This window comes from Salvelinus namaycush, unplaced genomic scaffold, assembly GCF_016432855.1.
Source record: "Salvelinus namaycush isolate Seneca unplaced genomic scaffold, SaNama_1.0 Scaffold1063, whole genome shotgun sequence".
Lineage (NCBI taxonomy): Eukaryota > Metazoa > Chordata > Actinopteri > Salmoniformes > Salmonidae > Salvelinus > Salvelinus namaycush.
The window spans coordinates 30,001-42,053 of NW_024057746.1; the positions used below are offsets into that span (position 1 = coordinate 30,001).

The 12,053-nt window shown below is 44.4% G+C and overlaps 1 protein-coding gene across 1 annotated transcript in view; it reads right to left on the minus strand.

Moving 5' to 3' along the window:
- Positions 1-12,053, minus strand: part of LOC120035599 (voltage-dependent L-type calcium channel subunit alpha-1D-like) — a gene marked incomplete at its 3' end in the record, with an annotated part of 46,939 nt that overhangs the window by 28,312 nt on the left and 6,574 nt on the right. Inside the window, exons 3-4 of the mRNA XM_038982194.1 lie at positions 7,997-8,136; positions 6,287-6,474 (exon numbers count right to left, since the gene is read on the minus strand). Coding sequence (XP_038838122.1) covers positions 6,287-6,474; positions 7,997-8,136 — 328 coding nt within the window. The remainder of the gene's footprint in view (positions 1-6,286; positions 6,475-7,996; positions 8,137-12,053) is intronic.

Here is a 12,053-nt window from a genome sequence, read left to right on the forward strand (position 1 = left end):
GTCATCACCTCCTGTTCCTCTCTACATGTGTATTGTCTGTCATCACCTCCTGGTCATCTCTACATGTGTCTGGTCTGTCATCACCACCTGGTCCTCTCTACATGTTTCTGGTCTGTCATCACCTCCTGGCCCTCTCTGCGTGTGTCTGTCATCACCTCCTGGTCCTCTCTACGTGTGTCTGTCATCACCTCTTGGTCCTCTCTACGTGTGTCTGGCATCACCTCCTGGCCCTCTCTACATGTGTCTGTCATCACCTCTTGGTCCTCTCTACGTGTGTCTGGCATCACCTCCTGGTCCTCTCTACATGTGTCTGTCATCACCACCTGGTCCTCTCTACATGTGTCTGTCATCACCTCTTGGTCCTCTCTACGTGTGTCTGGCATCACCTCCTGGTCCTCTCTACATGTGCCGGTCATCACCTCCTGGTCCTCTCTACATGTGCCGGTCATCACCTCCTGGTCCTCTCTACATGTGTCTGGTCTGTCATCACCACCTGGTCCTTTCTACATGTGTCTGGTCTGTCTTCACAGCCTGGTCCTCTCTTTGTGTGTCTGTCATCACCTCCTGGTCCTCTCTACATGTGTCTGGTCTGTCATCACCACCTGGTCCTTTCTACATGTGTCTGGTCTGTCTTCACCGCCTGGTCCTCTCTACGTGTGTCTGTCATCACCTCCTGGTCCTCTCTACGTGTATCTGCCATCATCTCCTGGTCCTCTCTACGTGTATCTGTCATCACCGTCTGGTCCTCTCTACGTGTATCTGTCATCACCGTCTGGCCCTCTCTACGTGTATCTGTCATCACCGTCTGGTCCTCTCTACGTGTATCTGTCATCACCGTCTGGTCCTCTCTACATGTATCTGTCATCACCGTCTGGTCCTCTCTACGTGTATCTGTCATCACCGTCTGGTCCTCTCTACATGTATCTGTCATCACCGTCTGGTCCTCTCTACGTGTATCTGTCATCACCGTCTGGTCCTCTCTACGTGTATCTGTCATCACCGTCTGGTCCTCTCTACGTGTATCTGTCATCACCGTCTGGTCCTCTCTACGTGTATCTGTCATCACCGTCTGGTCCTCTCTATGTGTATCTGTCATCACCGTCTGGTCCTCTCTACGTGTATCTGTCATCACCGTCTGGTCCTCTCTACGTGTATCTGTCATCACCGTCTGGTCCTCTCTACATGTATCTGTCATCACCGTCTGGTCCTCTCTACGTGTATCTGTCATCACCGTCTGGTCCTCTCTACGTGTATCTGTCATCACCGTCTGGTCCTCTCTACGTGTATCTGTCATCACCGTCTGGTCCTCTCTACGTGTATCTGTCATCACCATCTGGTCCTCTCTACGTGTATCTGTCATCACCGTCTGGTCCTCTCTACGTGTATCTGTCATCACCGTCTGGTCCTCTCTACGTGTATCTGTCATCACCGTCTGGTCCTCTCTACGTGTATCTGTCATCACCGTCTGGTCCTCTCTACGTGTATCTGTCATCACCGTCTGGTCCTCTCTACATGTATCTGTCATCACCGTCTGGTCCTCTCTACGTGTATCTGTCATCACCGTCTGGTCCTCTCTACGTGTATCTGTCATCACCGTCTGGTCCTCTCTACATGTATCTGTCATCACCGTCTGGTCCTCTCTACGTGTATCTGTCATCACCGTCTGGTCCTCTCTACGTGTATCTGTCATCACCTCCTGTGTGTGTGTGATAGCGTGTGCGTGCGTGTCCATGTGTGAGTGTCGTAGAGCCTGGTCCCTCTTAATGTTTATATAGCATGGCATGGCCTTAGGAGTGCAACATGAGTCAAGTTCTTGTGTGGGAACGAACAACAGCCAAGTCTCTGGGGGCTTTAGTTAGCAGTCAACCATGGAGAACAGAACCAACCACGCAACACAACTACAGTACAGAATAAAGACCAGATCCAACCACACTACACAGAACTATACAGTCTTCCCTTCAGCTCCATACAACTACACAAAACTATACAGTCTTCCCTTCAGCTCCAGACAACTATACAGAACTATATAGTCCCTTCAGCTCCATACAACTATACAGAACTATATAGTCCCTTCAGCTCCATACAACTATACAGAACTATATAGTCCCTTCAGCTCCAGACAACTATACAGAACTATATAGTCCCTTCAGCTCCAGACAACTACACAGAACTATACAGTCCCTTCAGCTCCAGACAACTACACAGAACTATATAGTCCCTTCAGCTCCAGACAACTACACAGAACTATATAGTCCCTTCAGCTCCAGACAACTACACAGAACTATATAGTCCCTTCAGCTCCAGACAACTATACAGAACTATATAGTCCCTTCAGCTCCATACAACTACACAGAACTATATAGTCCCTTCAGCTCCAGACAACTACACAGAAGTATATAGTCCCTTCAGCTCCAGACAACTATACAGAACTATACAGTCCCTTCAGCTCCAGACAACTATACAGAACTATATAGTCCCTTCAGCTCCATACAACTACACAGAACTATACAGTCCCTTCAGCTCCAGACAACTACACAGAACTATATAGTCCCTTCAGCTCCATACAACTACACAGAACTATATAGTCCCTTCAGCTCCAGACAACTACACAGAACTATATAGTCCCTTCAGCTCCAGACAACTATACAGAACTATATAGTCCCTTCAGCTCCAGACAACTACACAGAACTATATAGTCCCTTCAGCTCCAGACAACTACACAGAACTATATAGTCCCTTCAGCTCCAGACAACTACACATAACTATATAGTCTTCCCTTCAGCTCCAGACAACTACACAGAACTATATAGTCCCTTCAGCTCCATACAACTATACAGAACTATATAGTCCCTTCAGCTCCAGACAACTACACAGAAGTATATAGTCCCTTCAGCTCCATACAACTATACAGAACTATATAGTCCCTTCAGCTCCAGACAACTACACAGAAGTATATAGTCCCTTCAGCTCCATACAACTATACAGAACTATATAGTCCCTTCAGCTCCATACAACTATACAGAACTATATAGTCCCTTCAGCTCCAGACAACTACACAGAACTATATAGTCCCTTCAGCTCCAGACAACTATACAGAACTATATAGTCCCTTCAGCTCCATACAACTATACAGAACTATATAGTCCCTTCAGCTCCATACAACTACACAGAACTATATAGTCCCTTCAGCTCCAGACAACTACACAGAACTATATAGTCCCTTCAGCTCCAGACAACTACACATAACTATATAGTCTTCCCTTCAGCTCCAGACAACTACACAGAACTATATAGTCCCTTCAGCTCCATACAACTATACAGAACTATATAGTCCCTTCAGCTCCAGACAACTACACAGAAGTATATAGTCCCTTCAGCTCCATACAACTATACAGAACTATATAGTCCCTTCAGCTCCATACAACTATACAGAACTATATAGTCCCTTCAGCTCCAGACAACTACACAGAACTATACAGTCCCTTCAGCTCCATACAACTACACAGAAGTATATAGTCCCTTCAGCTCCATACAACTACACAGAACTATATAGTCCCTTCAGCTCCAGACAACTACACAGAACTATATAGTCCCTTCAGCTCCATACAACTACACAGAACTATATAGTCCCTTCAGCTCCAGACAACTACACAGAACTATATAGTCCCTTCAGCTCCAGACAACTACACATAACTATATAGTCTTCCCTTCAGCTCCAGACAACTACACAGAACTATATAGTCCCTTCAGCTCCATACAACTATACAGAACTATATAGTCCCTTCAGCTCCAGACAACTACACAGAAGTATATAGTCCCTTCAGCTCCATACAACTATACAGAACTATATAGTCCCTTCAGCTCCATACAACTATACAGAACTATATAGTCCCTTCAGCTCCAGACAACTACACAGAACTATATAGTCCCTTCAGCTCCATACAACTATACAGAACTATATAGTCCCTTCAGCTCCAGACAACTATACAGAACTATATAGTCTTCCCTTCAGCTCCAGACAACTACACAGAACTATATAGTCCCTTCAGCTCCATACAACTATACAGAACTATATAGTCCCTTCAGCTCCAGACAACTATACAGAACTATATAGTCTTCCCTTCAGCTCCAGACAACTACACAGAACTATATAGTCCCTTCAGCTCCATACAACTATACAGAACTATATAGTCCCTTCAGCTCCAGACAACTACACAGAACTATATAGTCCCTTCAGCTCCATACAACTATACAGAAGTATATAGTCCCTTCAGCTCCATACAACTATACAGAACTATATAGTCCCTTCAGCTCCAGACAACTACACAGAAGTATATAGTCTTCCCTTCAGCTCCATACAACTACACAGAACTATATAGTCCCTTCAGCTCCAGACAACTACACAGAACTATATAGTCCCTTCAGCTCCAGACAACTACACAGAACTATATAGTCCCTTCAGCTCCAGACAACTACACAGAACTATATAGTCCCTTCAGCTCCAGACAACTACACAGAAGTATATAGTCCCTTCAGCTCCATACAACTACACAGAACTATATAGTCCCTTCAGCTCCAGACAACTACACAGAACTATATAGTCCCTTCAGCTCCAGACAACTATACAGAACTATATAGTCTTCCCTTCAGCTCCAGACAACTACACAGAACTATATAGTCCCTTCAGCTCCATACAACTATACAGAACTATATAGTCCCTTCAGCTCCAGACAACTACACAGAACTATATAGTCCCTTCAGCTCCATACAACTATACAGAAGTATATAGTCCCTTCAGCTCCATACAACTATACAGAACTATATAGTCCCTTCAGCTCCAGACAACTACACAGAAGTATATAGTCCCTTCAGCTCCATACAACTATACAGAACTATATAGTCCCTTCAGCTCCAGACAACTACACAGAACTATATAGTCCCTTCAGCTCCAGACAACTACACAGAAGTATATAGTCTTCCCTTCAGCTCCATACAACTACACAGAACTATATAGTCCCTTCAGCTCCAGACAACTACACAGAACTATATAGTCCCTTCAGCTCCAGACAACTACACAGAACTATATAGTCCCTTCAGCTCCAGACAACTACACAGAACTATATAGTCCCTTCAGCTCCAGACAACTACACAGAACTATATAGTCCCTTCAGCTCCAGACAACTACACAGAAGTATATAGTCCCTTCAGCTCCATACAACTACACAGAACTATATAGTCCCTTCAGCTCCATACAACTACACAGAACTATATAGTCCCTTCAGCTCCAGACAACTACACAGAACTATATAGTCCCTTCAGCTCCAGACAACTACACAGAAGTGTACAGGCCTGTGCTGGCGTTGCTGCCACAATGTGCTGAATCACAGACACTATTCCTAAAGATGATCTTCTTGGTTGGTGTACACAAACACAAACACAAACACAAACACAAACACAAACACAAACACGAGAATTTAAAGTCTTTGGTCAGCTGCTTGATTACGTTGTAGATTCATACCTGTGAAGAGATCAAGAAATGCTTGACCGAGAAGCTCCACATCCCTCTCTTTAAAAGTTACGTACCGAATGTTCCCGTCCCCTTAAGACCTCCCGTCCCCTTAACACCCCCGTCCCCTTTAGCGAGGACCTGCGAAACTGTGATTTCTGCTCCTTAGACCATGTATCCCATTCCGTTCCTGACAGATTCTACAATACCAGTTTACGTAGATCTGTCCGTGAAAGATTACAGCGACACAACCGTGCCAACTGTCATTTACTCCTGATTATTATTTGACCATGCTGGTCATTTATGAACATTTTGAACATCTTGGCCATGTTCTGTTATAATCTCCACCCGGCACAGCCAGAAGAGGACTGGCCACCCCTCATAGCCTGGTTCCTCTCTAGGTTTCTTCCTAGGTTCTGGCCTTTCTAGGGAGTTTTTCCCAGCCACCGTGCTTCTACACCTGCATTGCTTGTTGTTTGGGGTTTTAGGCTGGGTTTCTGTACAGCACTTCGAGATATTAGCTGATGTACGAAGGGCTATATAAAATAAACTTGATTTGATTAGATTTTTAACACAGAACAGTTCTGCTTCTGCTTCTGCTCCGTACACAACGTGACGGAATCACAAACACTGGAAAACACGCTTCTCCTGAAATGATCTGGTCGTTGGAAATGGTTTACACCTACAGCACATGCACATATACAGACACGTAGATGCACGACCGCCCTCACAAACACACAACCCCCCCCCCCCCCCCCCCCCCCCCCCCCCTCTACTCACTAGGTACTCCTGAGACCAGCCGTAGGGGCCTCAGTACTCTGAAGGCACGGAGAGCTTTGACATCCAGACCTCCGGGTTTCCCTGGCACGTGGTGGGTCGACGCGGCCTCCCCAGTGGCCTTATGGGTCATCGTCTCCAGGACGACACTGAACAGCCTGGAACACACATCGTCGGCCGAGTTAGACGGCCTACAGTATAATACATCATCATCATCATCATCACCATCATCAGCTGAGTTAGATGGCCTACTGAATAACACATAATCATCCCCATTACCTAGGATACATTACAGCCCAATAATGTGGTGCACAAGTATAGCCTGGTAGTCAAGTATAGCCTGGTAGTCAAGTATAGCCTGGTAGTCCAGTATAGCCTGGTAGTCAAGTATAGCCTGGTAGTCAAGTATAGCCTGGTAGTCAAGTATAGCCTGGTAGTCCAGTATAGCCTGGTATTCAAGTATAGCCTGGCAGTCAAGCATAGCCTGATGGTCAAGTCAGCTTGTGCTTTTGCCGACACCTTGACATGACACACATCAATGACTTGTCAACAATGGAGGAGTTGTCTACCCCAGACTGAGATCAGGATAGCCTGCTTTATAGGGCCGTATTTTACAATGGTATATTTATTTGTTATTGCTTTGTTGTTGTGCTCTATAGTGTTTTTGCAATTGCAGACTGATTCCCATCAACGTGTATCCACTAAGGAGCTTTAAACCCACTGATAGACAAAGAGAGAGAGAGTGAGAGGGAGGAGAAGAGAGATAGTGAGAGAGCGAGAGAGAGAGAAAGAGAGAGAGAGAGGAAGGAGAAGAGATCGTGAGAGAGCGAGAGAGAGAGAAAGCGAGAGAGAGAGAGAGAGAGAGAGAGAGAGGGGGGGAGGAGAAGAGATAGTGAAAGAGCGAGAGAGAGGGAGAGAGAGAGAGAGAGGGAGAGAGAGAGAGAGAGAGAGAGAGAGAGAGACAGAGAGACAGAGAGAGAGAGAGAGAGGAGAGGAAAGCCAAGGGAGTCTGGGTCAGATTAAGAGACAAACAGGGACAGGGGATGGAGAAAGAGAGGCAGTGAGAGAGAGGGAAAGGGAGGGGGAGATGGGAAGGGAGGGGGAGAGGGAAAGGGAGGGGGAGAGGGAAATTGAGATAAAGAGAAGGGGAGTGAGGGAGAGAAAGAGAGGAGAGAAAGAGAAAGAGAGGGAGGAGGAGAGAGGAGTTTGTGTGCCAGAGACTGCCAGATCATTCTAGATCCAGATTATCCATAAGCAGGAGAGAGAGCAAAAGGGAAGAGATGGAGGAAGTATGGGGGGTTGGAGGAGAGGAGCAGAGATGGAGGGATGGAGGAGAGGAGCAGCGATGGAGGGTTGGAGGAGAGGAGGAGAGGAGGAGAGATGGAGGGATGGAGGAGAGGAGCAGAGATGGAGGGATGGAGGAGAGGAGCAGAGATGGAGGGATGGAGGAGAGGAGCAGAGATGGAGGGATGGAGGAGAGGAGCAGAGATGGAGGGATGAAGGAGAGATTAAGTTAATAAATAAACAAGGTACAGTTAAGGACACAGAAGAGAGATGGAGAGGAGAGATGGAGGAGACATTGAGGAGAGATGGAGAGGAGAGATGGAGGAGACATTGAGGAGAGATAGAACGTGGGGGGGGGACAACCTTAAGAGGTAGTGGACGATTCTAACAATAAGAGTTGGAGCAGGTAAAAGGACCATTCTGTTTTACCCGACGATAACAATGACAAAGTCCAACAAGTTCCATCCGTTGCGAATGTAGGAGCTGGGGTGCATCACTAAGCCATACGCCAAAATCTTCAGAAAGGTCTCAATGGTGAAGATAATCAGAAACACATATTCCACTTGTTCCTGGAGAAAGAAGAGACAGAAAAAAAACGTTATATCTGTGAATTCAAATCGGACATCATTTCCACCAGGCAGGCATGAATAACACAAACATACTGATTTTACAAAAAGTACGATGAAAAAAGTAAATTACTCAAATGTAAAAAGTGAAATGTCAGTTTTGTCTTTCTGTTCCAATTGATCAAATCCGGCTCAAAAGGACCAGTCTATGGACTGTAGAATGTGTTTGGTATTAGAGGACTCTAGAATGTGTTTGGTATTAGAGGAGAGGACTCTAGAATGTGTTTGGTATTAGAGGAGAGGACTCTAGAATGTGTTTGGTATTAGAGGAGAGGACTCTAGAATGTGTTTGGTATTAGAGGAGAGGACTCTAGAATGTGTTTGGTATTAGAGGAGAGGACTCTAGAATGTGTTTGGTATTAGAGGAGAGGACTCTAGAATGTGTTTGGTATTAGAGGAGAGGACTGTAGAATGTGTTTGGTAGTAGAGGAGAGGACTCTAGAATGTGTTTGGTATTAGAGGAGAGGACTCTAGAATGTGTTTGGTATTAGAGGAGAGGACTCTAGAATGTGTTTGGTATTAGAGGAGAGGACTGTAGAATGTGTTTGGTATTAGAGGAGAGGACTCTAGAATGTGTTTGGTATTAGAGGAGAGGACTCTAGAATGTGTTTGGCATTAGAGGAGAGGACTCTAGAATGTGTTTGGTATTAGAGGAGAGGACTGTAGAATGTGTTTGGTATTAGAGGAGAGGACTCTAGAATGTGTTTGGTATTAGAGGAGAGGACTCTAGAATGTGTTTGGTATTAGAGGAGAGAACTCTAGAATGTGTTTGGTATTAGAGGAGAGGACTGTAGAATGTGTTTGGTATTAGAGGAGAGGACTCTAGAATGTGTTTGGTATTAGAGGAGAGGACTCTAGAATGTGTTTGGTATTAGAGGAGAGGACTCTAGAATGTGTTTGGTATTAGAGGAGAGGACTCTAGAATGTGTTTGGTATTAGAGGAGAGGACTCTAGAATGTGTTTGGTATTAGAGGAGAGGACTCTAGAATGTGTTTGGTATTAGAGGAGAGGACTGTAGAATGTGTTTGGTATTAGAGGAGAGGACTCTAGAATGTGTTTGGTATTAGAGGAGAGGACTCTAGAATGTGTTTGGTATTAGAGGAGAGGACTCTAGAATGTGTTTGGTTTTAGAGGAGAGGACTCTAGAATGTGTTTGGTATTAGAGGAGAGGACTGTAGAATGTGTTTGGTATTAGAGGACTCTAGAATGTGTTTGGTATTAGAGGAGAGGACTCTAGAATGTGTTTGGTATTAGAGGAGAGGACTCTAGAATGTGTTTGGTATTAGAGGAGAGGACTGTAGAATGTGTTTGGTATTAGAGGAGAGGACTGTAGAATGTGTTTGGTATTAGAGGAGAGGACTCTAGAATGTGTTTGGTATTAGAGGAGAGGACTCTAGAATGTGTTTGGTATTAGAGGAGAGGACTCTAGAATGTGTTTGGTATTAGAGGAGAGGACTGTAGAATGTGTTTGGTAGTAGAGGAGAGGACTCTAGAATGTGTTTGGTATTAGAGGAGAGGACTCTAGAATGTGTTTGGTATTAGAGGAGAGGACTCTAGAATGTGTTTGGTATTAGAGGAGAGGACTGTAGAATGTGTTTACTATTAGAGGAGAGGACTCTAGAATGTGTTTGGTATTAGAGGAGAGGACTCTAGAATGTGTTTGGTATTAGAGGAGAGGACTCTAGAATGTGTTTGGTATTAGAGGAGAGGACTCTAGAATGTGTTTGGTATTAGAAGAGAGGACTCTAGAATGTGTTTGGTATTAGAGGAGAGGACTCTAGAATGTGTTTGGTATTAGAGGAGAGGACTCTAGAATGTGTTTGGTATTAGAGGAGAGGACTCTAGAATGTGTTTGGTATTAGAAGAGAGGACTCTAGAATGTGTTTGGTATTAGAGGAGAGGACTCTAGAATGTGTTTGGTATTAGAGGAGAGGACTCTAGAATGTGTTTGGTATTAGAGGAGAGGACTCTAGAATGTGTTTGGTATTAGAGGAGAGGACTATAGAATGTGTTTGGTATTAGAGGAGAGGACTGTAGAATGTGTTTGGTATTAGAGGAGAGGACTCTAGAATGTGTTTGGTATTAGAGGAGAGGACTGTAGAATGTGTTTGGTATTAGAGGAGAGGACTGTAGAATGTGTTTGGTATTAGAGGAGAGGACTCTAGAATGTGTTTGGTATTAGAGGAGAAGACTCTAGAATGTGTTTGGTATTAGAGGAGAGGACTCTAGAATGTGTTTGGTATTAGAGGAGAGGACTGTAGAATGTGTTTGGTATTAGAGGAGAGGACTCTAGAATGTGTTTGCTATTAGAGGAGAGGACTCTAGAATGTGTTTGCTATTAGAGGAGAGGACTCTAGAATGTGTTTGGTATTAGAGGAGAGGACTCTAGAATGTGTTTGGTATTAGAGGAGAGGACTCTAGAATGTGTTTGGTATTAGAGGAGAGGACTCTAGAATGTGTTTGGTATTAGAGGAGAGGACTCTAGAATGTGTTTGGTATTAGAGGAGAGGACTGTAGAATGTGTTTGGTATTAGAGGAGAGGACTGTAGAATGTGTTTGGTATTAGAGTATTAGGTATTAGGTATTAGTATTAGGTATTAAACTGTTCTGCCTGCGGTTATGGAACCCCTACCTGTCCCAGACCTGCTGTTTTCAACTCTTAATTATCGGCTATGAAAAGCCAACTGACATTTATTCCTTATTATTATTTGACCATGCTTGTCATTTATGAACATTTTGAACATCTTGGCTCTCTCTAATTCTCTCCTTCTCTCTTTCTTTCTCTCTCTCGGAGGAACTGAGCCCTAGGACCATGCGTCAGGACTACCGGGCATGATGACTCCTTGCTGTCCCCAGTCCACCTGGCCTTGCTGCTGTCCCAGTTTCAACTGTTCTGCCTGCGGTTATGGAACCCCTACCTGTCCCAGACCTGCTGTTTTCAACTCTTAATTATCGGCTATGAAAAGCCAACTGACATTTATTCCTGATTATTATTTGACCATGCTTGTCATTTATGAACATTTTGAACATCTTGGCCATGTTCTGTTATAATCTCCACCCGGCACAGCCAGAAGAGGACTGGACACCCCTCATAGCCTGGTTCCTCTCTAGGTTTCGTCCTAGGTTTTGGCCTTTCTAGGGAGTTTTTCCTAGCCACCGTGCTTCTACACCTGCATTGCTTGCTGTTTGGGGTTTTAGGCTGGGTTTCTGTACAGCTCTTCGAGATATTAGCTGATGTACGAAGGGCTATATAAAATAAACTTGATTGATTGATTAGAGGAGAGGACTGTAGAATGTGTTTGGTATTAGAGGAGAGGACTGTAGAATGTGTTTGGTATTAGAGGAGAGGACTCTAGAATGTGTTTGGTATTAGAGGAGAGGACTCTAGAATGTGTTTGGTATTAGAGGAGAGGACTCTAGAATGTGTTTGGTATTAGAGGAGAGGACTCTAGAATGTGTTTGGTATTAGAGGAGAGGACTCTAGAATGTGTTTGGTATTAGAGGAGAGGACTCTAGAATGTGTTTGGTATTAGAGGAGAGGACTCTAGAATGTGTTTGGTATTAGAGGAGAGGACTCTAGAATGTGTTTGGTATTAGAGGAGAGGACTCTAGAATGTGTTTGCTATTAGAGGAGAGGACTCTAGAATGTGTTTGGTATTAGAGGAGAGGACTCTAGAATGTGTTTGGTATTAGAGGAGAGGACTCTAGAATGTGTTTGGTATTAGAGGAGAGGACTCTAGAATGTGTTTGGTATTAGAGGAGAGGACTGTATAATGTGTTTGGTATTAGAGGAGAGGACTCTAGAATGTGTTTGGTATTAGAGGAGAGGACTCTAGAATGTGTTTGGTATTAGAGGAGAG